Source organism: Crocodylus siamensis, chromosome 3, assembly GCF_052110815.1.
Source record: "Crocodylus siamensis isolate JL-2025a chromosome 3, ASM5211081v1, whole genome shotgun sequence".
NCBI classification, from domain to species: domain Eukaryota; kingdom Metazoa; phylum Chordata; order Crocodylia; family Crocodylidae; genus Crocodylus; species Crocodylus siamensis.
The window spans coordinates 258,099,595-258,126,772 of NC_143397.1; the positions used below are offsets into that span (position 1 = coordinate 258,099,595).

At 52.5% G+C, this 27,178-nt stretch overlaps 1 protein-coding gene across 3 annotated transcripts in view; it reads right to left on the bottom strand.

Moving 5' to 3' along the window:
• TOP1MT (DNA topoisomerase I mitochondrial) overlaps window positions 1–27,178 on the bottom strand; it is a 47,529-nt gene that overhangs the window by 17,869 nt on the left and 2,482 nt on the right. Inside the window, exons 3-17 of one of the 3 annotated variants that reach the window (XM_090040758.1) lie at window positions 26,482–26,555; window positions 26,090–26,192; window positions 22,747–22,805; window positions 22,621–22,622; window positions 18,607–18,712; window positions 18,154–18,214; window positions 16,050–17,239; window positions 13,595–13,710; window positions 13,034–13,155; window positions 8,726–8,848; window positions 5,947–6,134; window positions 4,986–5,130; window positions 3,018–3,161; window positions 1,660–1,845; window positions 329–397 (exon numbers count right to left, since the gene is read on the bottom strand). In XM_090040758.1, the coding sequence (XP_089896884.1) occupies window positions 329–397; window positions 1,660–1,845; window positions 3,018–3,161; window positions 4,986–5,130; window positions 5,947–6,134; window positions 8,726–8,848; window positions 13,034–13,155; window positions 13,595–13,710; window positions 16,050–17,239; window positions 18,154–18,214; window positions 18,607–18,712; window positions 22,621–22,622; window positions 22,747–22,805; window positions 26,090–26,192; window positions 26,482–26,555 (2,688 nt within the window). Of the gene's footprint in view, window positions 1–328; window positions 398–1,659; window positions 1,846–3,017; window positions 3,162–4,985; window positions 5,131–5,946; window positions 6,135–8,725; window positions 8,849–13,033; window positions 13,156–13,594; window positions 13,711–14,244; window positions 14,268–14,494; window positions 14,559–16,049; window positions 17,240–18,153; window positions 18,215–18,606; window positions 18,713–22,620; window positions 22,623–22,746; window positions 22,806–26,089; window positions 26,193–26,481; window positions 26,556–27,178 lie in introns of those variants that run through there. The other 2 variants (XM_090040760.1, XM_090040759.1) reach the window with 2 other exon arrangements.

Here is a 27,178-nt window from a genome sequence, read left to right on the forward strand (position 1 = left end):
TTGTGAGCATCCAGGCAGGCTTTGTGGAGTTTAAACTGCTCTAAGAGCCGATGTCCCTGGGACTTGGTTGCAAGGGAGACCCCCAGGGAGAAACATTTCAGGATGCATTCAGAGGGACCGCCGTAGGGGAAGCAGGCCAGACCCAGGCTCCGATCATGGCACGAGGAGGAAAAGGGAGGCCTGTGCACCCTGGAAGCCCAGGGGTAGCCATGAAAAGAGGTGATATATCTGGACTGCTGATACATGACTCAATGCAAAGCCAGAGCCCAGGCAAGGCTCAGGAGCGGAGACCGCCTGGGCCAGCTTGCCCCCGCTCCCCCAAACTCACACTCAGCCTGTCGAAGAGGTCATCCCCCGGATCCTTGTTCTGCATAAACAGCTTCAGGTTCTTGAACACCTGCAAGACGAGAGGCATGGCCGGGGGTCCCTCGCTCAGGCAGGGCAGGAGAACCCCTCTCCTGGCACCCCGTCACCCATGGCTGTCTCAATAGGGTCGCACACCTATTGCCCAGCTCTTCAGCAGGCACGGGTTTCTTGGCCCAAGCCCCCGGCTCCACTGGGAACCTCCATCCCTCTGCACTGAGCCTCGTGCCCATTGCATGCCCTTGGTAGGCAGCACGGACAGATGGATATGAGGAACACCATCTTGCCCGTGAGCACAATGGAAGTGGTGGGCATCGACCCTGAGGGTGCAGCTCCTTGCTCATACAACCCGTGTAGCTCTGGACCTAGTAGTGCCGTGGAGATAAGCGGGGAGGGGGACGCTGGGTGGATGCAGCTATACAGACTCTGGGACCCAAGCTGACATCTCTGCCGACTGCTGCACAGATGCACTGGCTCGTCCAGAGCAGGCAGGAGCAAAGCACCCAAGCCCTCAAGCCAGGCTCTCCGCTTGGGATGGAGAGAAAAGCATTACCCTAAAGCCAGCACAGCCCCAGGCAGGCAGCAACAGCCCAGGGTACTGCTCTGCCTCTGTACCGGAGCCAGTCCCTCGAGTGCATTTCAGCCCCTTTCCCCAACCCACGTGTCAACACAATGGCACGAAGCGATGTGCGGCCGTGAGCCGATGGCACAGCAGATCACACACAAGTCGACCCGTGCCATGCATCAGCACAAAGCCGAGAGGAGGAAGGGGCTGGGACAGATGGGACAGGCTCCGAGCTGGGACGTGCCAACGTGCAGCAGTGCCTCTCTCCAAGGCAGGCCACATCCGACCCAACTTGCACCAGCTGACGATCGAGCTCTGGCTGCTGACATACCACTCACTTTTGCCTGGGGTAAATGCTAGTTTAGACGGATCTGATCCACATCCACGTCTCATGAACCCCTTTCCCACCTTGGGGCAGCCCCATCTCACTTGCCTGACACCCTAATCACGAACCTAAACTTAGCGAGGGCAGCTCAGCGCCTTAGATCTGGGGGACCCACGTTCAGAGTCTCTTCTCTACCACAGACTTCCCTGGGTGTCCTCTGGCAAGTCTCTTAGGGGTTCTGTGCCTCAGTTTCCCCATCGCTGCAATGGGACTAACAGGCCTGCCTTGTCCTGCCCCAGAGATAACGCGGTGCTTGGGATACTGCGCCGATGGGGCCACCGACAGCTGTACCCTTGGGAGCATGGGCTCAGTGGGTTTTAACCCCCTCCTTCCCCACCCAGCTCACCGGCTTCTCCACGGGCACTTTGTTGTAGTAGCGGATCGAGTCCTTCCCAAGAAAATCGAACTCCACCATGTGCTCCTGCCCGTCCAGCTCCGGGTAAAGCTTGATGTGCTCCACGCGCAGGGAGCAGCAACCCACCGTGTCCGCAGTCTCCCCTTCCTCCTTCTCATTCCCGGCTCTCAAGGCCAGCTAGGAGAGTGCCAGGGAGACAACATACAGCTTAAAAACCCCTCCTCCCTTACTGAACAGCCTCAGCACCAAACCGGGGTAAACACCATTTGCTCCGTCTGCTCAGGGTTTGTACAGCTCCGTGCACTGCTGCAGCCGTATGCTGCCTTAAAGAGTAGCGTTTCTCAGTGCCAGGTGCACTCGTGCCCATGTTTGTATGTGCAGAGATGACTTTCAGACGTCTTTATGACACAAGCTTTAATCACAGGCACATCCTTATGCTCAGAGCTAAGATCAGAGAAAGGCAGGCACAGCTCAGGGATGAGATGCCGCTGGGCATGGGCCAAAAGCTAGAGCCTTTCGACTCCCCCACAGCTCCTAATTCTGCCTCCGAAGCAGCTGGGACTGCAGCCTGGAGGCAGGATACTGGCTCCAATCCTACGGGACAGGACCCATGTGTCTTCCTGTACCATGCCACAGCTGTTAGGTGGCACAGGCTAGCATGTCTCAATTCTGCTCCTTGTGGGGGGGGGGGGGAAAAAAAAAAAGGTGTCTAGACCCCCAAAGTCAGCATCAAGCCCAGCCCTCCTGGAAGGCAACTTCTGTGCAGTGAGAATGCAAATGCAAATGCAATAGGTGAATGCTTTGTCTGTGCTAGAGAGGATGCTCCAGACTGGGATGGCCTTTCCCTGCCAGCATCCCTTCCCTGGAGACAGAGGTGATCAGCTTCCAGGGCTAGTCCTTCTGCACCTCTGCAAGGCATCCAGTGACGTGACATGCAGATACTACGCTGCTGCGAGACAGTAGCCCCCTTGCCTATCAGAAGAGGACACAGAGCAGATCAGTGATGTCTTGGACCAGATTTAACCTAGGTGTCACCAACCCGACCTCTCCTCAGTGTACGGGCTGTGCCATGGTCTGCTGAGTGGCAGCTGCCTGAACAGGCAAGGGCCAGCCTGAACTGCCTCGGAAATACCCTACCCCATGCTGACATTCAGTGCTATCTCCTGCAAAACAAATGCGCGGCAATTGCATGCTGCAATATAAACCAGTCGACCGACGTGGATGGTAACAGGCACCGGCTACCCCCAGAGCTCAGGGGACCCTCATGCTCGTGGGTTATTCTGCATAATGTGCTACTGGCTGGCATGACCACAGCCCAGAAGCTGAACCAGAGGGAGGGCAGCCAGTACCTTATCAATGAAGTAAAGGGCCACAGCTCTTTGCCGTGTCTTCATCTCCCTGGACTTCCAGTCGCCTCGGTACTGGGAGCGGATCTTGTCCACAACACCCTTCAGGCGCCGGGCTACTTCATACTTCTGCCAGTCTTTCTCTCCCTGGAGAGACATAGACAGACCTTTCCATTTGTCCTGCACGGCGCCCATCACTCCCCCAGCCCCCTCCAAGGACAGTTTGGCCAGGCAACCCACAGCGTGCCCATGGCCCAGCTTTGCAAAGAGAGCAGCAGGAGGTATGCATGCCTGGGTCCAAGCTCTGCTCCATTCTCACTATCTAAAAAAAGTCATCACTGCTAAAAAGTTCAAAAATCAGTGAGGAAAAGCGGCTTTGAAGTGTGAAGTCTCCACTGTTACACGTACAGTGCTTGTGGGTACTCACAGACCAGTGATTCTCAGCTCTCTGAGACTCAAAGATCCCCTCCTTAGACTCAAAACCCCCCTTGGAAAAGGCCAAATCTTTGGTTTTGCTCATTTTTTTAGCTTATGGAAAAATATTAAGGCAGTTCTTCCATTGCAATACATTCAGAAAGACCACAGAAGAGGAGAACGGCTTTGACACGCTGGGTTCCTATTGGAAATGTCTGGGTTGATCTTGTGAATCAAGCGTGGGTGGCTGCACACCTAGCAGCGCTAACAGCGTGTGGCGCCCTTCAAAGGATCTCTCAGTATCCCAGCATGCCACCACAGCTTGGTTGAGAGACACAGCAACAGCCCATTAATGATCAACTCAGTAAATTGAGTTCATGGAAAGTAGCCGAGTGGGTCACAGTCCCCGTCAGGGACCTGAGTTTGTAGCCGAGTGTGTCACGGTCAGTCCTAGTGCCATGCCCTAACTTTCACATGATTTTTAACCTCAGTTGATAGAAATCCTGGAGTTAACTTTCCTTTGTTTAAAGGAAGCAAGGGAGGGATAAACCTCATGCTTAGCATTAGCAGTGAGCAAGTCCAATAACAGCCTGTCCAGACCAACTAAAGCACCATCCCTGGGGATCACAGGAAAGTCTGGCTGGAAGGGACCTCAAGAGTCAACTAGTCCAGTCTCCTGTTCAAGGCCAGATCGCCCCTGACTAAAGCATCCCATCCAAGTGTTTGTCCAACCTGCTCTTGAAAACTTCAAGCATGAGATTGCACAGCTTCTCTAGACAGCTTCTTCCAATACTCAGCCACCTTTATAGTCAAAAAGTTCCCCCTCATCTCCAACCAAAATTTCCCCTGCTGCAGCTTGAGGCCATGGCTCCTAGCCTGGCCCGCTATGGCCACAGAGAAAAGCCCATCTCCATTCACATCTTTACATGAGAGAAGACACTCAGCCCTCTTCTCCCACCGCAGGTAAAACATGCTGGATGCAAGACAGCATTGAGTACAATCCCAAGTTAAGAGGGTAAACAGAAGACCTGCAAAAGCCCCGATGCAAGGATCCCTGCCTGGGTGCCGGAAACTGCTTTGGGAAACTGCACGATGCAACGAGAGCTCCACTGCAGAGATGCATGAGGTGGAGGACATCGCTGCTCTGCAATCCCCACGCGCACAAAAGAGCTCAGTTAAAAGGGACCAGCAAGACACACCCCCCCCGCCCCCAAGGCAACCCATCCAGCCCCTGGCCACTGCAGACAGTAATTAGCAACCATCTTCTTATTTCCAGCCTTAATTCATTCCCCTCCACCAATTCATTGTCTGCTACCTTCAACAGCTCCCATCCTTTCCTGCACTGAAGCCTCAGATGCTTGCAGAGAGCAGTCATAGCCCCCTCGCAACCTGCACTCTGCAGGGCTATAGCAGCTGTGCTCCTCTGTTCTCCTAAATCAGGCTCTCTATCCCCCATGCACCTCTCACACCCAGCCTGCACGTGTCCCTGAGCAATCAGTGGCCGGCACAATGGGAGGGTGGCCAAACGATCTGCCATAAAGGGAAGCTCCCACCCACCTTCAGCTTGGAGCTTGGGTTCAGCATAATGTACTTCAGCGAATTTTGGATGTTCTCGGTCCATGAGGCCAGCCACGTGACCGTGTTGTCGCAACGCACTTCCTTCCACTTGTGGCCTTCTGGGGGCACCGGGATCTGGGAGTCCCTGGTTGGAGGGGAGAGAAGAGAGGAGAACAGGTCCAAGAATTGCAAACGCTGCTGATCCCTTCTGTTCAGGGACAGCAAACCCAGCTCAGAGCCCAGGAGAAACAAAGGGGGTTTGGGCAACTTTAGGACAGGCAAAGTTTGCTCTTAAGAGCTCAGGATTATTAATTAAAAGCTTTGCTGCTCCATTCCTATGTAAAGCAAGCAGGTTTGCGTGTCCTCAATGTTGAAGGCCACTGAATGAAAGTCAGCTTCTCGGTGCAAGAGCAGAAGTGACTTTTACTGAGGATACTTGCCTGCATTTAAGCCCAAGACATGGAAACAGGGAAGCTCCCTGCTATGGTATAATTAACGCTATTCCTTTCAGGGAAGGACTCGGTGCCCCCAAGCCGACAGCTCTAGGCTCCAGGAAGCAGAAGGAAGGACACAATCATTCCTGAGATAGCAAAGGGTAGGAGCAGGATGGACAATACTTGGAAAGGCGCATGCCAAGTAGGAGAGATCTCCTTAGGCTGCCTTCTTTGGCCCTTGGACAAGCCCATGCATAGCTGCTGGTATGGAGTTGGGGACCCCAGAGTCCTTTGAACCTGGAAGTAGCTGGCTATGAAATGCATGTGCAGGACCAGGGGAGACAGAAGGCTCCTATACATTGAAATCTGCAGGATAACAGCGGTGCAAAGCAGTAGCTCAGCCTTACTGGTGACAGATGGGCCACGCAACAGGAATAAAAGCTGGGCTGAGCCAGCAAACAAGTGCCCTGGACACAAGTGGAGCTACACCCATTTACACCAGACAGCATCAACCCAACGGGACTCACTTGCTGCAGTTTATGATCACATCCTCAGGCATGATCCTCTTCTTCAGCATCCCCATCTTGGGGTGGTTCCCGCGTCCCCGGAACAGCCCCGGGGGCTCAGTTTTGAAGTTCCCAATCTTCTCGCGATGCCCATCGAGGATGCAGTACCCATACTCCTCCTGGATCTTGTCCGTCTCCTCCTTCAGTTTCTGAGTAAAAAAGGAAAAATCCATGCTGAATCACAAGCCAGCAGGGAACTCCCACGTGTTACATCTCCCTTTGCAAACTCCTTTCCCAGCAGAAGGCATGCCAGCCAAGGCAGATCTCCAAGAGTCAGACATACATCCCCATCAGCAAAGCACACATAGAAATCATTTATGCTCAACTCTGACAGCAAATAGTCCCAGCATCTGGTGTGCAGGCAGAGCTCTCTTCCTGGAAGCAGGCCACTGGACCAGGATTGAACCAGCGCAGCATTTCATGATCGGAGATTGTTCAGGGTGCTGTTTCAACTAGGAGCCTTGGGCCTGGGAGAAAGGCCCAGCTTTTATCTGAACTCCATTTAAATAACACTTGTGAACTATACGAATAGTGGGGCAATCTTTTTGCACCTTATTAAGGCTCATAACCTTGCTTTTCAGGTGGCCTTAGGTCTCTAATTGCAGCCTAGGTCCAGGTCATTTCAGAGCAGCTGAACAAGCCTGGAAACTGCCAGCTCCTTGTCAGGTTCACCCATGATGCCCTTAAGGTGCACAACTATGCTACAAACTAGACCAGTTTCCCTGCCCTTGAGCACTGCACTGCTTTGCAAGAAATGCCTGTTTGAAGCAGGTAACAGGTAACCAGCTGAGGACGGGGCTGTGCTATGCAGACAAGCAAACGATGCACTTACTCAGTGTGCATGGAAGCAGAGCATGCTGGATGCTCCAGACACCCAGGATCCAATTCAGGGATGAGAAGGAGAAGCCCTAAGCCAGCAAAGCAAAGGAGGGAGTCTGGGAAATATTATGTATTTTCTCAGTGCTGGGGACAGCAAGTAGGAGGTAGATTTGACCACATCCTTTAAGCCAGCACCACATCATATATGCAGTCCCAACAGGCAAATGGTGACAGCCAGCAGCTTAATGAGCTCTGGCAGAAACTAAAGGACCCTGGAAATATTTCACGCTCCAAGCCCCTATGCCTGCCCAGTCCCATGGCAGCCAAGGGGCTCTAGCCAGGAGTGGGTCACAATCATAGAAAAGCAGGACCAGGAGGGACCTCTGGAAATCACAGTCCAACCCCTGGCCAGAGGCAGGATCAGCCCTATGCAAACCATCCCACACAAATCCACTGTCTAACCTATTAGCAAAACTGCAGTCCACCTTGAAACAGCCACACCACACCCAAACCTGCCACAGGTAAAACAGGGGGATCACAGCAGCCAACATCCTGCTTCTATTAAAGGTTGCCAACATAGGCTCAAGAGATCCCAGGTAAAGGCCACCCCCCAGCTACAGAGGAAGGTTAAACCCCATCCCCCCCACCCCACCCCTGTCGGTACCCATCTGACCAGGGGGTAAAACTCCTACCTGACCCCAAATATTGCAATCGACTTGACCCTGAGCAAAGGGACAAGACCCCCTAGCCAGGACCCTCCAGGTGTAAGTTGTAGCAGGAGCCCAAACAAAACCCCCAGCCATGGCTGCAGCCAGCACCCAATGCCTCTGAGGGGGTGGGAAACAACACCACACAACAGGAAAAAACCCTTCACGGAGCCAGCAACCAGCAAAACCTAGAAACCTGGGGAATACCCATAGCAGCACACAGGTGCATCGTTACCTGGATCATCCCTGACCAATACTCATTCAACCCCTTCTTGAACCTCTCCAGTGATGGAGATAGCACAACTTCCCTGAGCATCTGTTCCACTGCTTCCCTGTCCTAGCAGTGAGAAAACTTTTCCCTGAGACCCAGTTTAAATCTACTTTGCTGCAACTTCAAACCACTGATCCACATTCTGCTCTCTGCAGCAAGAGAGAAAAACTGTTTTCCCTCTTTGTAGCAGCCCTTCAGATGTTTGACTGTCACATCCCCTCTTGCCTCTTCTGCAAGCTGAACATGCCTCTCCTCCTGTGCTAGCCTGCCAAGCCCGTTATCATTTCTCTCCTACCTCTGGACCCTCTCGAACCTCTTTTCCAAACGTGGAGCTGCAAATTTCACACAATACTCTAGGGTCTGGGACACACATTGCAGAAACCAGTTTGACCCAAATCAGTTAAGTCTGATGCTACATTCAACCAGGTTTATCTTAAACCAGCTTCAGCCATTTTGAAACTGGCTTATGTGCACTGAACTTCTGTTCTGTCCCAGGTTTAAACCAGTTTCTGATCACTTAAACCAGTTTGTGTGTAAAATGTCTGTACCTAGCCTAGGTGTCTCCTGCACGGCTCAGACCCCAGGGCTTGCACCAAAGGTCTCAAACTCAAGGTCATTCGAGAAACAAGAATCCAAAAAGCAAATGTGGTGAGCACAGGGGGCCCCAAGACTTTGCTCCACTGCTTTTTACATGATAAGGTGCAAAGGGTACCTCTCTCCCTGCCCCAACTGAAAGTCAAGGACAAGCCAGGGAGCAGGACACAAGTTGGGAGGAGTCAGGGCATCATGGCAGTTTCATACTAGTGATTTGCCTAGATTCACAATTATGAGTCAGTGCATACATTCATTGGGCTGAATCCACCAGAGAGGCTGGCTGCAGACCCCAGAAATGCCCCATGCTGGCTGAAACAGTGGCCGGCTGTCACAGGAGCCAGGTGCTCACCTGCTTCTCCTCTTTGGGCAGGGCCTTCCGGGCCTCGTTCTTGTCCACAAAGTACTTGTGTATTTCCTTGAAGTCGCACTTGTCCAGGCTCTGGATGATCTCCTGCTCCTTCTCTGTCATTTCCTGCACAAAAGCCAGACAGGTCTCGGTGAACCGACAGGCAAAGTTGACTTAGCACCGAGCTCGGAGGCCCCAGAAGAGAAGAAAAGGGGAGGCCCTAAGTATTTTGGGGGAGTTGCATGAGAGCATCAGCCAGCACCATCCCATCCATACCAAAAGTGTTGGCCTGTGAGAAGCTGCATCTGGGAAATTTATTATTTTCCCAGGAGAGGGTTGGACTAGATGATATCTGGAGGCCCCTCCTAGCCCTACTTTTCTAGGATTTCTATGAAATCAAGCAGCTGCTTCTGAAAAATGCAAGCCTGTGAACAGGGGCAACGGTGAAATGCAGCCACCTCCTGGGTGGAGCAGTGTGAAGAGAAAAAGGAAGAAGCCCGAGACTGCACACACCCAAGCCTGAGTGGCTACAAGGGGATGGGGGTGAAGGGCACTGAACAGAAGTCAGTGTGTGCAAGATCCCCAGGGGTGCCCAGGCAGGGAAGACATGGATTTGCTGTGTGCTAGCTGCTCCAGAAGCTTAATGCACACAAGCTGCAAGGCATTTCTCCTTGCCTAAAAATTAGATGAGGCCCTACTGCATTCAGGCCTCATGGATATGGGACAGCAAGTATGCAGTGAGCTGGGGCAGCACATCACCTCCTCCACAAACCCTCTCCCTTTGGACACTCACAGGCACCAAGTACCAGGAGCTTACTGAGCTTGCCGAATGGAGTTGGCTACCTCTGTCGCTTTAGGTGGATATACAGGCCGATCTAGACTTTTCAAAAGGCGGGTGCAGGTGCACCATCACATATAGACACCATGCATTTTTCTGCAGTTAAAAGTAAACTAGAAGCTTGACTACTATGCTAGGGGGCTAGGGAGGCAGGATGCAGTTTAAGATCAAAGCAAAAACAAATATAATGTCATTGGAATGAGTTAAAAAACCATCTGTGAACTAGGAGCAGAAGCAACCCACAGACAGCAGAATGGCAAAAAGAAAAAAAGTCAGCTTGACTGGCAGAACATCAAGACTATTGAAAAGAAGAGTCATTAACACCCGTGAGATGAGTTTAGAAGGGATTAGGTACATTATAATGAGCCATCAAGTTGAGCGAGTCAACAGTGGCTAGAGATGCTGCTGCTACAGCCAGGTAGTTGGTTTTAAACTCTGGCTGGAGCAGGAATCAAAAGGGAGGTGTGACTGCACCAAATGCACCCCCTGGATCTGCCCCTGGGTGGATCATCGCCTGCTGGGATTCACCATCCAGCGCAGGGTGGCAAAGGCATGCAGTAAGGCAGCGGCCCTAGATTTCAGGAGCGCCTACTTCAACGAGCTAAGGAGGATAGTTGGGGAAGAGCTGAGGTCCCGGAGGGGAGGGGAGCCGGGTGTCCAAGGAGAGTGGTCGCTCCTTAAGGAGATGATCCTCCAAGCCCAAAGGGAGGTAATCCCGACACGGATCAAAGGGAGCAGGAGGGCGCAAAAGCCCCCATGGCTCACCAAAAGCATCCGGGAATGTCTCCTTGCTAAAAGGGTGGCATACCCCCAATGGAAAGAAGGGGTCATCACCAGGGATGACTATACTGCAGGTGCTCGGGGATGTAGGGGTTAGTTAGGAAGGCCAAGGCAGAGATGGTGCTGGGACTAGCTTCCCAGATTAAGGACAATAAGAAGTCCTTCTTTAAATACATAGGAGGTAAAAAGAAGATCCCGGGTAATGTGGGGCCCTTGCAGGACACGTTGGGAAACTTGGTCGTCACACCAGATGGCAAAGTTAACATGTTCAACAATTTCTTTGCCTCTGTCTTCCTAAGTAGGGGCCAGAACAGCCACCTCCTTGCTGGGCCCCCCTCGGGCCCCGGGGCAGGCACACCTGGGCCACGGGTTAGCGAGGATTTAGTTAGGGAGCTTCTGGAGGGGCTGGATGTATTCAAGTCAGCCGGCCAGGATGATCTCCACCCTAGAGCCCTAAAGGAACTGGCCGAGGTCATTGCAGGACCCCTGGCGTGGCTTTACGAGCACTCGTGGTGCTCTGGTGTGGGGCCAGAGGACTGGAAGAGGGCCAGCGTGGTTCCCATCTTCAAAAAGGGGAGGAAGGAGGACCCAGGAAACTATAAGCTAGTTAGTCTCACCTCGATCCTAGGCAAGCTGTTTGAGAAAATTATGCTGGCACACATCCAGGAGGGGCCAGCAGGGGAGTGCATGCTTAGGGGCACCCGGCACGGGTTCATCAGTGGCAGGTCCTGTCTGACCAACCTGGTGGCCTCCTACGACCAGGTCACCAAATCCTTAGATGCAGGGGTAGCAGTGGATATAGTGTTCCTGGACTTCCAGAAGGCTTTCGACACTGTCTCTCACCCCGTTCTCATCAAGAAACTGGGGGCTGTGGTGTGGACACCCCCACAGTCAGATGTGTCGCCGACTGGCGGGAGGGCCGCACCCAGAGAGCGGTGGCGGACGGGTCATGTTCGACCCGGAGAGACGTGGGCAGTGGGGTCCCCCAGGGCTCGGTCCTCGGACCCGCGCTGGTCAACATCTTCATCAGCGACTTGGACGAGGGGGTAAAAAGCACCTGCTCAAATTCACAGATGACACTAAGATGTGGGGGGACGTGGGCACACTGGAAGGGAGGAACAGGCTGCAATCAGACCGAGACAGGTTACAAAGGTGGGCAGACAAGAATAGGATGGGCTTCAACACAGGCAAGTGCAAGGTGCTGCACCTGGGGAGGAAGAACCGGCGCCATACCTACAGGCTGGGGAACTCCCTTCTCATCAGCGCAGAGGCGGAAAGGGATCTGGGGGTCATCACTGACTCCAAGACGAACACGGGCCGGCAGTGTGGGGACGCGGTCAGGAAGGCCAACCGCACCTTGTCCTGCATCCACAGATGCATCTCGAGCAGGTCCGGGGGGGTGATCCTCCCCCTCTATGCGGCACTGGTCAGGCCGCAGCTGGAGGACTGCGTCCAGGTCTGGGCGCCGCACTTCAGGAGGGATGTCGACAGCATGGAGAGGGTCCGGAGGAGGTCACTCGCATGGTCAGGGGCAACAGGACAGGCCCTACGAGGAGAGGCTGCGGGACCTGAACCTGTTCAGCCTCCACAAGAGACGGCTGAGGGGGGATCTTGTGACCTGTAACAGACTAGTCGGGGGGACCAGCAGGCACTGGGGGAGTCCCTGTTCCCCCAAGCACCGCCAGGAGTGACCAGGAATAGCGGTCACAAGCTGGCAGAGGGTAGGTTTAGGTTAGATATCAGGAGGCACGGCTTCACGGTCAGGGCGGCTAGGGTCTGGAACCGGCTTCCAAGAGAAGTGGTGCTGGCCCCTACCCTGGGGTGTTTAAGAGGAGGCTGGATGAATATCTTGCTGGGGTCATTTGACCCCAGTGCTCTTTCCTGTCATGGCAGGGGGTCGGACTAGATGATCTGCTCAGGTCCCTTCCAGCTCTACAAACTATGATACACAACACAGTTACTCCAGGGCAAACGGACTTTACTCTGCAGGCAAAGCAGAGCAGCCAAGCAATGCACAGCTTTACCTAGGGATAAGTTGCTCCCATGCAGAGGAAAGCCCCCGTTGGCTCTGCCCTGGGGTAAGTTCATAGACAATGAGGGTTGAAGGAAGCTCAGGAGGTCACATCTAGTGCAACCCCTGCTCCAAGCAGGACCAGCCCCAGCTACATCATCCCAGTGTACCAGGCCTGTGCCCAGGGCTTGCTGCAGTGGCACCCACTGCATGCCCTGACCCCAGAGTTATCACATCATATGTCCATGCTGCACATCCATGCTCTGCATGTCCAGCCTTAACTTCCCTGCAGGGACAAGCCCCTCTTCTGCAACAGAGAAAGGTGCTGCCTCATGCAACCCTCCCTTGCTGGCATGGCTCTGCCTCTGCTCCTCTCTCCAGCCATCCCCATCTTTTAGAAAGCACTAAAAGGCCCTAAGAAGCCCACCCCAAACTTCAGCATGAAGCAGCCGCAGATATGATGAACCCCACTGCACCCAACACCATAATGACACAGATTGGGAAATCAGCCATTGGGCGACTGACCCCTGCTCCTCCTCCTGCTATAGACCTGGGCCTTGCCATTCCCCAACTACCATGCTCTACAGATGACATGCCACAACCCTAGTGACATCATAGGATGACCTCACAGCTCCTAATACAGGCTTTTTATTCTTGAATTGCAGGACTGAGGAAGCAGTACCTCTTTCCAGTCCCTGAAGAAGTTGTTCTGGAAAATCTCTTTAGTGGTGTACTCATGATCCAGCATTTTAGCATAGAAGGTGGCTATTTCTTCTGTAGCCAAACTCAGCTTCATAGGCTGGCCTGCAAGGAAGGATCTGCTTTTTTAGCAACCACACAATCCCACTTTAACCCACGTCTCATTGCGTCTGCATCGAGCCCCTTGTAGCCATCTGCTGCAGCCCTGTGTTTAACCATGTCCCCTCCGCAGCCACTTTGCAAATGCTCATCTTCACGGCGTGGTCAGAATGGCTGGGTTTCTCCCAGCGTACCCATCACCCTGCCCTCTAGCACCTGAGCTACCCCAATGCACGGGGCAGATTTGGCTTCGTTAGCAGCTACAACAGGCCGGAAATGCTGGCACGGTTTCAGCCCTCTCCTTCGGGCGTGCGATGCCGTCTACTCTACACCGAGCTCTCGGAGATAAACGGGGGCAGTACCGCTTGTCTGGCCCGTCTCCCCTGCCACGCAGGGACCCAGACACTGCTCGGTTTTCCTGCCTAGATGGCAGGGACCGACTTACCATCGTAGTAAAACTTGACGTTGTCCGGGAGCGGCTCATACAAAGGGGCAAAGTAGGGTCCTTTGTGCTCCAGCTGCTTCCATTTCACTTTGTCCTCAGTCTTCTCCTCTTCCCACCTTGGAGACAGGGAGATGGGGATGGATTAGGGGCACCTTGACACTAGATAGCTTTGGACCCTTGGCTCTTAACGCTCAGCAGGGGCAGCCCCGGCCCAGAACAGCGTTGGGAAGATGCCTACAGGCACCAAAGGAGAAACAAACCTTGGGGCAGCATTTAGCACTGTGCAGTCGGCTCCGAGGGCAGCAGGAAAGAAGAATCAGGACCAGGAGACAGTGCTAAGGGCCAGGGCATTGGCCTGGGGCTCGGGCATCCTGAAGCCAGTGCCCAGCTCTGCCACTGACTTCCTGCACAACCTTGGGCTAGTCACTTAATCTTCTACAAGCGTGCAAAGGGAGGCATGCTGCATGGACACTGCCAGGGGCTGCAATACTCCTTGCTATCCCCCACCCCTCCAGCCCTCACTCTGGCGCGGGCTACACCTGCCCGTAGCCCTGGGGCAGCCTGAATGCTGCAGAGCTGCCCACAGCCACGGCACGGGAGGAGCCCCCCCCGGGTGGGTCAAAGCAGCCGACCAACACACTTATACTTGCCATGGCTCCGGCTTTTAGTCTGGTGGATCGGAGGGCAGCTCTGCACCAACACATCCTGCTAGCAACCCGGCTCCCATGACTTTTCACGTGGAAGTGTTTAGAGCCACTTCCCCTGCCCTCCCCCTCATTTTTTTCCTCGCTATATCTCATTTATTTATGCATATAGCCTTTTTTTTTTTTTTTTGCCAAAAATATAATGCAGCCCCTGCCTTGATCCTCTCTGTTGGGAAAGAAAAATGACATTTTTCACCTGTTGTTTTGCAAAGGAAAAGAAATGCAATTCTTGACTGCCCGGAGTCCAGCCCCACCGGAGCAGCAAAGCATTCTGGGAGATGTAGTTGCAGACGTGCATGTTTGAGTTAATGCCACAGGCTTAAGGAGTCACCGTGCAACAAAAGCCCCATCCGCCCACTGCAGCCTCCTCTGCAGGGAGGGAGCACAGCATCAGTGCCAGCCCGCAAGGGGATGGGAGGGATGATTTAGATGCCAGGGGTGAGGACTTGCAAAAATAATAATAATAATAATTAAATAAGAGGAAAGATTTTGGTGCTCGTCCCCCTCTCCCCTCCTTTCTGCTACATGTGTCAGGGGGTTTAAGCCTCCGCCAGAGGCTGGGCCAATGCTCCTGCTGGCACCAACCCCACAGGGTCCGGGCTGGAGGGTCTCGCCCCTCTGTCCAGGGTCAGACTGATCCCTACATTTCAGGTCAGGAGGAAATTTTGCCCCTGGTCAGATTGATATGGACTGTGGGGGTTTCGCCCTCCTCTGTAGTGGGGGCACAGCCTCTACCCGGGATCTCTTGACGGTATATTAACCACTGTTTAGAGAAGCAGGACACCGGCTGCTGTGACGCCCCTGCTTTGCCTGGGGCAGGTTTGGGGGTGATGCCTTGTGTTGCATCAGGGTTGACAGCAGCTTTACAAAGAGGTTGGACTATGGATTTGCCTGGGGTGGTTTGGACGGGCCTGACCCTGCCTCAGGCCGGGGCCGGACTAGATGTGAGCTCTGGAGCTCCCTCCCAGCCCCGCTGCTCTGCTCTTTGACTATGATTTTAAGAAAATTGTGCTCCATGAACCATAAGCGGGAGAGAAGGCAGAGAGGTCCTGGGCTGCCGGCAAAGGGATGAGACGGACCCAACTGATTAGCAGCAGCAATCTGATCAACTTTTAGTGATGAGCCTCCATTTAAAATGCATCAGCTGTCACAGGAAGGGTGTTTGTACCCAAAAGCTTGCAAAGAACCATTTTTCCAACTATTTAGTTGGTTTAATAAAAACCATCACATTTACCCAAAGGACCTCGTCGTCTAACCTCTTTACATGCTGGTTTCTAATCGCATGGGGACAAGACTCCAGAGTCACCTACTGACCACAGGGAGAATAGCAAGGATCTCTAATGCAAGCAGTAGGAGGATTGCTCTCCTTGCACCAGCTGCCCTTTTTTATTTTTAAAACAATTTAAAAGCAGCAAGACAAACCCGGCAGCACTACAAAAAGAGACGCTGGCCAGGAACGAAAGGGATGCACCCTCCCCTTCATTGCACACGGGCAGGGGTAACACAACTGGTACGGTGTGCACAGTCCTGCTGACCTTGCTGGCAGCGGGTGTTGCACCCTCGAGCTCGAGGCAGCCTCGGATCAGACCATGCACCCCTGGGTGAGACAACAGGGAAATTCTGCTGAAGACCGAAACTCAACTTAAATCAATATTTTAGGGAGGGAAGAAAAAAAAGATGTGCCCGGCCCAGGACATTCAACAGCACCCAGCCCTGAGGTCAGGGCACTGCAGCAACACCTGGACACTCACCACTTCCATTTATCCTCTTCTTCCTTTTTCTTTTTCTCCTTCTCATTTTCCCCCGTCTTCGTCTTCTTGCTTTTCTTCTTGTCTCCCTCTTCTGTGGTTTTCCTTTTCTGAGCCGGACCCTCCTTCTCCAGCTTTTCTGATGCCTTCTTGCCCTTCTCTTCGTGTGCATTTTCTTCCTTGGCTTTCCTCCGCTTGGCTGGTTTTGCCCCCTTGGCTTTAGTCTTTGTGTCTTTCTCGTCCTCCAGGCCATTTTCCACCTTCACTTTCTCATCGGACTCGACGCTCTCGCTTTTCCCTAACCCGCTGCCCTCGCGCTCCTCCTTTATTCCTCCGTCTCCCCCGCTCTCCGGCTCTCCTCCCTCTTCTTCCTTCACTCCCTTCCCACCTCCCCTCTGTTCCCCCTCCTCCGTCTTCTCCACTTCTGGCTCTTCCTTCAGGCTTTCAAACCTCGGTGGTTTCTCGTGTCTGACTTTTCCCCCTTCCCTTTTCTTCTTCTTGGTCTCTTCTCCTTTCCTTTCCTGCCCTTTCTCCTTCTGTCTCTTTGCTGCCTTCTCCGCCCAGCCATGCTTCTTCTCTCCCTCCGTCTCTCCCCCTTCCCCTCCTGGGCTTGCCCGGGGCCCCTCCGGCATTGCTCCCTCTGCCCACCCGACCCCGTTCTCTGCTCTCCCTGGCTGCAGTTCATCCTCGCCTTTCTGTGCGTGGTCCTCCTCTTTCACCCTCCCTCCTTTTTCCTCTCTCCTATCACGGTCACATCCCCCTTTCCTGTCCTCTTCCACCTTGCCATCCTCTGCCAACACTGCTTTGACACCCACTCTCGCCCTCTTGGCTTTGCTTTGCCGTGGGGAATCGCTCTTCCCGTGGCTCCTTCCCTTCCCAGGAGCACCCTCCTTCAGCTTCTCTTTCTGACCCAGCTCCCCTCTGCCATCCTTCAGGTCCCTTTTCCCTTTCTTTTTTTCTCTCTCCTTTCCTCCATCCTCCTCCCTTCTCCTTTTCAGGCCTTGGACATGTATATCTCCCATCTGCTCCAGCACAAGCAAACCAGCTTTCCCCTCCGTGTTCTTGCCTTCTTCTGGGATATCACCAATTTCAGCTCTAGCACCCATGTCTGTGGACAAACCTCCATGGTTTGCAAAGAAGTCTTTGTTCTCCCGAGAGACCCCACTGGCCTTTATTTCCTCTTGCCTTGGAGCCTGGCAGGAACGAGAGAGAGAAAGAGAAAAACCACATAGTTAGCATCAAGGTTGAAAACTTTACAAACAAGACCCAGATTTCACTACTCATCTACGTGGGCACAGATCCAATCCCAGGAGCAGAAGACAAGTCTCTTTTGAGCCTCCGCACAGGTGCCCAGCCACAAACACTGGAGAACCGGGCAGGTTTTACCAAGGAATTTTTTTGTTTTGTTTTGTTTATTGCACGGCTCCTGGAAGCACGGCAGGACCAGGCGGATGCACGGGGGGATGGAGCAAGCTCCAGTTCCACCTCCCAGCACCAAAAATCTGCTCAATACAGACCTCCTATGGAGGACGTATTAGGGACAACCACCTGGGGAGCCTGCCTACGTGGTCACCGTGCTTCCCCTGCCAGGTAAGTAACGAGGAAATGAGATGGCGAGGAGGACGGACTCGCTTCTCATGGGCACCGCGGCAGGAGAAGAGCGTGGGGGGAGCGTCAGGGGCACCTGTGGCACACAAAGGGTATTTGCAGGACATAAGAGAGGCCGACGGACGGGTGAGAAAGCCAACTGGGGAAGCAGGAAAGGAACAGGCGCCGAGGAGAAGATGTTCAAGCGCGACATCGGGGACCCAGGACACCCGCGGAGAGAGTGTGAAGGGGACGGTACAAAGTCACGGCTCGGGGGCACAGGGTCACACCCTGAGCAGAGGGAGGCTTGTGTGGCTGGGCCAAAATGATGCTGATTTACACCAGCTTGGCCCACCGCTTCCAACCCAAAGCAGCCTAGGGAGGTTACAGCGCTCAGAGAAAGCATTCAAACTAAAGAGGAACAGCAAAGTACTCCCAGCTGTCACAGGCACATCATCCAACGCATCTGCAGACACCGCAGCATCTCCAGCCTGCGGGACACCCCCCGCCAGGCTCTGACCTCGGCTCCTGGGAGCGTCCCCTGGGTTCCCGTTCTTGTCGTCTCCGGTGCATGCTCTGACCTGCAAGGGAACGGCAGCTAGTTACTAACGGGTGCAAAAACCTTCCCACCCTACCCCATTCGCACCAGATCTCCAGCAAAACCAAGCTTGGGTGTGTAGACAGCACCCAAAGTGACGTGAGGAAAAACCCGTGGGGAGAAGGAGAGACCACAGGTCTCAGGCAGGGACAGGTGTGGATCCAGATCTGGATCCCTAGGGAGTGTCCGATGCTGGGTTCAAGAAGAGCAGGGAGGAAGGAGCTGTGTCTTGGTGTTACAAGCAAGGAGAAACTCAGGACTTGGAGAATCCAGCTGCATCTGTAGCTCCAGAAGAAGCTCGGTGGGAAGAGACAACACCACCAATGCAAGCTAAATCAGCAGCTCCCAATGCAACCGCGGCTGCCGGGTGCAAACCTTTCAGTGCTTGCCCCGCCGGGCTGCCGCTCATCCCCATCCTCCACCCTCAGTAGGGGCATGGCATGGCCATTGCAATCTGGGACATCCTCGGCGCTCTGGAGGGCTCGGAAATGAAAAGCAAGACAGGGGATCTCAGGCTGGGTAATGCTGCAATGCAGGTAGAGGGCTGGCAAGTCCCCGCGCTGCTACCTGCCTCCCACAGCTCCCACGAGGGTCAAGCCTCATAACTCTGGTTACTCAGCAGGTGTAAAGTTGCTAGATCCCTTTGATGGTGTGGGGCCTGGCTGAAAGGACTGTGCATCCCACAGCAAGCATCATCTGCCTCACTTTAAGCTACAGGATCTCAGGAGTAACAGAGAAGCTCGGCCCCGTTGCTCCACCCAGAATGACCCACTTCACCAGAGCAGTGGGCACAGAAACAAGGAGGTCCTACCTAAATCACGGCCAAGGCATGCTGCCGAGTCTCTGCCCTGTGGAAATGATGTCTATGAGTATGAAATTAGGACTCTTTTGAGCTGGGAAGAAGCCCAAAAAAACCAAGGAAGCCAGAAGCAAGTTGCTTCAGGGAGAGACAGAGGGATGAATGCACCGGGTTGGCAGGGGACGGGGTTCGGTAGCTTCTACCGCGGCAGAGACGACAAAACAGGATGCCGTTCATTGATGCCTAGTGCTTATTGTACTTCCGCCTCCAGTAAAAGCACAAGCACTTGAAAACGAAGACACAACTAGAAATGAAAGACTAGAAGAGGCCATGAGACCTAGTCCACTTCTTCCAGTTAGTTTACTGCCCTTGGGACCCAAATAAGCCATGCTACCTGTGCTTACAGGGCCTATTTCCCAATGGATCAGATCCCCGACACAGCGATTGCCCCGCAGCATGTCCCGCAGCAGATACAGGTTAAAGACAGATTAGTCTAAGCTGCTCGATCTGCATGCTGGCCCCAGGGAGCGGAGAGCCTTTGCCAGCAGGCAGGCTGAATATTAGCCACCGTAAACAAATCAAGCCGGCTCACAAGCCCAGAAACCCAGGGCTAAAAGTCTGGCCTTCGTGCAAACTCCTTTCCAAAGCAAAGGGGGCTGATGGTTTTTACCCACTGAAATGCTGGAATAATAAATGTAAGGCAGCTCCAAAAGCAGATTAGTTTCACTCCAAGAAGTTCAATTACAGCTACTCAGGACAAGAGACGCACGCAGCAAGCACCAACTCGCACTGCAATAGCTGTGAACAGACTAGCCTTGGTTTTTAACAAGCAATCTTGCTGGTCTAGATGCTGCGTGCATGGCAGGAGTTATTTCCGATGGCTCTCCCATACCACTGCTCTCACTGGCCGTGGGTTATATGGCTCGATAATGTCAGTCACACGACAAGGCAGCACAAAGTCTTTTGCCAGAGAAATTGGGGGCGAAATCCCCAGGCTGTTTTGCAGAAGGCTGGATGACACAAATGGTGCCTTATTCAGAGTCAGCAAACAATCTGCGGGGCTTTCCCTTGGGCAGGGTCAGCAAGGTGGTCATGCATCTAGCTTTCCCATATGCTGAACGATGTCCAGAAACCTCAAGTGATGTACCAGTCAGCACAGGTCAAGATCAATGTGTTGGGACACAATTGCACCTTGGGTTTAACTGCGTCAAAGCAAAGAGTTTGTCACTCCTAAACTAGACTGACAACGTCCAGCCCCACTATTCCCCAGCTAGAAATAAAAAGACAGCAGTACGGTGATGATCCTTGCCTTCCTCCTTCCAAAATGCAGAATTAAAAATCACTGAACAGGATCTGGAGCAGAGTTAGTGTTTAATAAATAATTTCCTATGGGATAGGTGCAAAGGTGCAGAGTATGTCCTTATTCTTATGCACAGGGGAATTGTGCCGGGAGAGTCACCAAGGGCTTTCTGGCTTCAAAACCCTTGTTTTCAGTGTGCAAAGCCATCAGTGCAAAACCTTTTGTTGTTGCCTTGAGGGAAGAACGTCGCAGACCGAGTTGGAAACATCTCTGCTTGCTGACAGTCAAGATGGGAAGCAGGGAAAGATGCTCTCCTGAGGACAATAGATGGGAACACAGACAGTCCCCATCTATTAATGGTCTCACACAGCCCAGACTTTCTTCCAGCAAGAGACCCCTGAAGTCCCGACTCCACAACAAGGGGAGGATTATGCACTGAAAACAAGACTGTCCCTTCCTGTCTCTGCACAAACACAACTCATAGCAATGCATAGGAAATATAAACCCACTGGCCTTTGACAAGCAGATCCTCTAGCCTAGTGTTTTCCACAAAGACCACGGCATGCAGTCAGCCTCTACCAGATGTACACATTCCCTTTTTCCCTGACCCGATGCATTAACAGCTTTATCATATGCCCCGTAAAATAAAATGGTACAGGTCCTTAGACAGGATGACAGACATCAGACTAAAAACCAGTCTCTTCACTCGGTTTGCCCAGGTAGAGGAAAACTGACAACTCTTTAAGTTCAGAGCCAATTCCCCGCTTTGCCTCATACAGGATCACTCCTATATCCAAACCATCCTATGCAAATCCATAATCTAACCTCTGCTGCACAGATTGGGCCTCTCTGCTCAAGAAAACACAGGGAGGTTGGTTTCTCAGATGGCTAGAAAAGTGTCATTCAGCAAAGCAGAACTTCACACAAGTTGCAGAGCAAAACGTCCACAATCAAGCTGAAGCCACAATACAGAAAGCACCCCAGTGCAGAAAAAAAGAAATAGAAAGGGAAATAACACACAAATTAGTCTCTAATGATGACAACTTACTCTCCCATGATGTCCCCATGGTTAAATTGGGAAAACGAGGCCTTGACTACTCTATGGTCCGGTGGCTAGGCAACTGGCTCTGAGGTAGGACCCAGAAAGTATTTGCGGCGGGCCAGAAGGGGGCGCTCCTGCGTTGAGCCGCCCGCCTCCCTGTGCTCGACCACCCTCTCGGCTCCGAGCACCTCCCTGGGGCGCCTCACGTCCGGCCAACCCCCTTCCCGGAGCACACTCGCTAGCCTCAGGGTAACGTAGTGCCACCACCCTGAGAAGGGACTGTCTCGGCCCTGTGTCCTCGGGGAAACACAGGCCTAAAGACGAGTGCTGAGGGTCTAGGACAGGCTTCCTCAGAGGTGGTACAGACACCCACCCTGGCGATCTTTAAAAAACAACATCTGGATGCCCACCTTGCTGGCTCATCTGACCCCAGCAGTCTTTCCTGCCCAAGTGCAGTGGGGCTGGACCTGATGATTTTGTGAGGTCCCTTCCAGCCCCTAACATCTATGAATCAAAGCCCATGGGACAAGCCTGGATATATTAAAGAAAGACTTCAGCATAATAGGAAGAGGGCAGGTTTCTACCCCGTCAAGAAGCATTCGGAGAATCCTAGAGAAGTGGGGCTGAAAGGGACCTCAAAAGGTCACAACTAATCCAACCCCCTGCCTCAGACAGGATCACTCCTATATCCAAACCATCCTATGCAAATCCATAATCTAACCTCTGCTGCAAAGATTGAGCCTCTCTGCCCAAGAAAGCACAGGGAGAGGGCCAATCCCTTCCTTACTGCAGAAGGCAACCTCCCCATAGTCCCACATAATTTGTCCAGTGAGTAAAAATTTCTTCCTGACCCCAAATAGGGTGATTGGTGTGGCTCTGAGCCAAGGGGCAAGACCCTCTAGCCGGGAACCTCCAGCTTTAAGTCCCAGTAGGAGCAGTGGCACATCCCAGTCAAAATCCCCAGCCTGGTTTGCAGACATCACCCAATGCCTATGAGAGAGGCTCAAAAACACCCAGCCACATGTAAAGCCTTCTAATACTCCCCTATAAAATGATAGCTTTGGTATGTCTGTTCTAGACTCGGTCTACTCCCAACAGATCTCCTAGTACTTGTGCCAGCCATGAGGGCCCTAGTGTAGACAAGGCACCAGCAGCCTCTTCCCCCTACAGTGCTGCGGAGATGTTGGCGGTGAAGCTATGTTCAGCCTCCCCTAGGCTCCGAGCTAATTTGAGTCCCTTTTAAAACACCCCTCTGTCTGATCCTACCACCACCATCAGCCCCATACACCCTGCTGTAGAAGTGCTTTGGAGACCCATGACACCAAGAGGTTTAACACCTTTCCCTTGCCCTCCATGAGAGCAGCCCCTACTTACTTCAAGGCACTCTCCAGTCCTGAGAATGGATTCTGGGCCATGATAGAGTCCACCTCCACCTGAAAGAGATTGCATTACCTTTGGCACCATGAAACATCTGCTTCCTGAGATGCAACCCGCATCTGAATGGTCCCGATATCCCCCTGCAACAGAGACGCAACACATCTAACACCCTGCCCCATGCCCAGCATCCCCCACTTGCTCTCCTGGGCTGATTTCCTCAGAAACTGGGGACCCTCGAGTCCATATTCTGGAACTTAAATATACGCTCTGGTTTTCAGAGGCACTTAAGTGAAGGCTGTGGTAACCTGTCTGTGTAAGGAACCTAGATTATTATGGCTAAGAAACAATTTGGAAGCATGGAAATTGCAGGCCAAATGCAGCAAATTTGCAATCTAACCCTGGTCTCAGTCTGCCCCCCTGCATCACATCCAGCAAGGGTGGCAGAAGGGGACATTAGTCTCACAGCAATAAGATCAGGCAGCTGCCAAGCTAGGACATGATAAGGTAACAGCTCCACCAGTTACTGCATCAGGAGAACTTTTACAATCTTTTCTCTGATGCCTGATGAAGTGTGTTTGTGACCAAAAGCTTGCAGTTAAAGAATTTTTTTTGCATAAAATCTCATTGGACTAATAAAAGATCTCATCTCTACTATGAGTCCCTGGATTGCTTTTTCCTCTAGACCAATAAGGCTACAAGCTGGACACCTAGCTCTATCAATGGCATCTTCCTGTAGGCAACAGAGGTGGAGCATCTGGAGGAAGAAAATGGGCGAGAACGGGGCAGCGGTGTGAAAATGGTTCAGGCAAGAGCACGGAGATGGAGCATAGACAAAGGATGGAAGAAATAAACACCAGGACAGCAATGGAGGAGAATAAAGAGGGGGAAGAGGAATGGAAAAGGAGCTAGATGGACAGAGACCAGGGGAGGGCTGGGAATATAAGAACAAGGCCTTTGATAGGGCTCTGCATACAATTAGGACCCTGACAGGACCCCAGAGTTTTATGATGTGGTCGAAACGTTTAAGACAAACCGGCCTTTGCTCCTGCACAAACAGGGATCTGTAAAAGTGGACATAAAAACACATTTGAATTCACACAGATTCACAGAAGTCGGGGGCTGGAAAGGACCTTACAGAGCATCGGGTCCAGCCCCCCTACTCGAGGTGGGAAAGACTGCAGAGGTCAAATAACCCCAGCAAGGTGTGCACCCAGGCTCCCCTTGAAGTTCTCCACAGTAGATGCTGAAGCCATCTGTAGCCAGGAAAGAAACCCCCATCTCCCTATAGTGCCTTGAAGGGGTACATTATTTCTTTACGACATTCAGTTCACTCAAGCAAGCGGTATGCAACGTGGTGGTGGTGTGGGGGGGTTGTTATGAAGGGAGGAATTTCTTTTTTTTTTTAAGTCTAAGGCTGCTAAGATCATGTGGACATTTTGGGAGAAGGTTAAAAGCAACTGCTTCTGGAGCAATATCTTAATGCTGGTTATGAATTAAGGGTGTGCGCTGCCGACAAGCTCAATCATTGCCTCCGGATGCATCTCCCTTGCAACTCACAATCCTCTCTGGAATCGCACAATTGCGCAAAGGAAGGAGATAAACGGTAGGACCTCCGAAAAACTGGTGTTTAGCTCTATTGGCATAGAGGGGAGACTGGCCAACAACTAATGGTGACCGCTCGTTCGGGGTAGAAGAAACGTTCTCCAATATTAATAAAGTCCTAGTGACTTCCACAGAAGTCTTGAGGCTTCAAGGCTTTACTCCCCACAACCTAAAGGCCACAGTGAAACGACTCCAGTGTAGTTAGAGGGTGAAGGCCTGTCCCATGCACTGCACGCAGGCCGACCCCCGAGAGTCTGCAAATGCATCCAAAAGGAAGGATCTCAGTTACACAATTTATGGGGGGTTGCTCTCGGGCTTTCCTTCTAGCTTGCTCCTTCGGGCTTTTGGCTTGGGGCAAGTGAGACTGGGGGGCACCTCTACTCCAAGGCCTCCAGGCTTGGGGTTTGCATGTAGGATGCCTGCCATGGATCTGGGAGGATCTGCAGACTGACAACTCTGGGAGGCAGGATACTTGCTGGTGGTAATGCCACCCAGACTTGAATGGCTGAGCTCTTCTCAGTCGAAATGAGGAGGGGCCGAGGGAACTGGGCTTGTTTAGTACAGAGAAGAGAAAAGACCGAGGGGGATTGAACAGCAGCCTTCACCTCCCTGCCGGGGGGCTGCAAAGAGGATGGCGCTGGGCTGGTCTCAGTGGGGGCAGATGACAGGACAAGGAGCAATGGGCTCAAGCTGCAGCAAGGGAAGTTGAGGTTAAATATTAAGAAAACCCTTCTCACGAGGAGGGAGGTGAAGCACTGGAGCAGGTACCCAGAGAGGTGGTGGAGTCTCCATCCATGGAGGATTTTAAGACCCAGGTAGACAAAGCCCTGGCTGGGATGATGTAGTTGGGGCTGGTCCTGCTTTAAGCAGGGGGTTGGACTAGATGTGACCTCCTAAGGTCCCTCCCAACCCTCATTTTCTATGAGTCTATTAAATTTAGAACTTAATTCAGAACTGATATGGGCCTGGAAACAAAATGTTATTTAAAAAAAGCTGTTTCCTTTCACACTACCCAGGGACCCAAGAGAATGGAGGCAAAGACCCGGTGCCTTGGCAATGGCACAGCGCAGATCCAGTCACTGGCACATTGCACAAATGCAGTATTGATCTTCTTAAGCACAGAGACCGATCTATCGCCGGCGCAAAGCGGGGCTGGTTCTAGTGCTTTGTCTAAACAGGCTCTTGATTATGCCAGACGGGCCCTGAAATAGCTGCAGCCAGGTTCATTTGACCCTGCACAGTGCTCCGATGTAATCGCCTGACAGCAATCTCACGTTTACAGCAGACCATGCAATTACCTGCTTGGACTCCAGCCAGGGCACTGAGATGAGTCTAATGGACACTGCCAGGCCCTTGGCTTTTTCTCTTCTCAACTAGATGGCGTGTCCAGCAGCACAGCTCCGTGCCAGGGCTTGCAGGGGGGCAGCTGCTCTGCTCCAGTCCCTAGCATCACAGCTGATATTTTCATCACCCGTCTCCCTCTAAAGGAAAGCCCAGTTGCAACGCAGCCCTGGTTAACCTGCTATGAATCCAAGGGGGTGTATCTGCATGCACTTCAACTTATATATTCATTCCACTCTATACCACAGGTCTGAGCAGATGCACGGCACACATTGCGCCCAATCTACAGGAGAACCAACTGATCCCCTCCTATTAGGAGCTTCCACTCCTTTGCTCTATACCGCACACAGCCTAAAATAGCATTTGTCACGAGTTCTCGAAGGCATGAGAGACTTACCTGTCTACGCTTGACTTTCTCCACCTCTGGATCCTTTGGCTTCTCTTCTGGCTTCTGGCCGGAGGCTTCATTCTCCACAGCCACCTCTTGCTTCAGAGAGCTTCTTAGCAAAAAACAAGCACAAATCGACAAAAAAACAAGGAGTTGAAATCAAGCAAAAGGGCTGTAGGAGAGAGAAGCACAGTAGACCCAACTCCATTTCTTTCCCCAACTACCTACCAACTTTCTCTGATGGTTCAAGTAGATTAAAATTTATCCCAGTTCCCTTGGGTCATGTGCCCCCGCCACCCCCCATCACTTACCTGCCATTTATAAACAGGAAAAACACTTTTAAAACACCGAACTAAGAGACGTTTTCCTGACCTTGGCTGTGCCACCTCGTTAGAAGTTACCTGCTGATGATGTTTTCTTGCAAGGGCTTTTCTTTGGATTTCTTCGAATTCTTTTTTTCTTTTGGCCCCGGGGGCTGTGTGTCACAGCAAAGAAAACAGGGAAAATATTTTAGAAGCGCAGCTAGAATGGAGGTTGTTGCTGCCCTACTATAATATATCAGGGATGCACAGCACTGAAACGTTATAATTTGTTCCACACTAAACGTATCAAAGCCCAGCCACCTTTGTGGAAAATAAATGCTTTCCCTGAGAATCTCAAAGCATTGCTCATTGAGCCTTAACTCTGCTGGGTTTAAGGTTTACCCCCATTTTACAGAGGAGGAGACTAAGGTTAAGTCCCATGTTTCAGACGTACTGAGCACACACAAAGCTCACTGAAGTCAACAGGAGGTGGGCACCTCAGGAAGCCAGATGTCCTGGCCAAGGCTGCTCAGGTTTGCAGCTCGCTAGAGGACACAGGAATGACGACTCCTAAACCATGTGAACTGCTCTCCCTGGTTGCAAAGGGGAGTTTGTGGAGTTCAAGACACAAAGCTTCCTACCAGCCCTCAGACAAAGCAATTTTAAGCTATTTATATCACAGGAGCATGGAAAAGTGGAGCTGGCAGGGCCCTCAGGACATCACTTCTACTCCACACCCCTGTCAAAGCAGGATTGTCCCTCACTAAACCATCCCAGCCAAGTGTCTGGCTCTTGA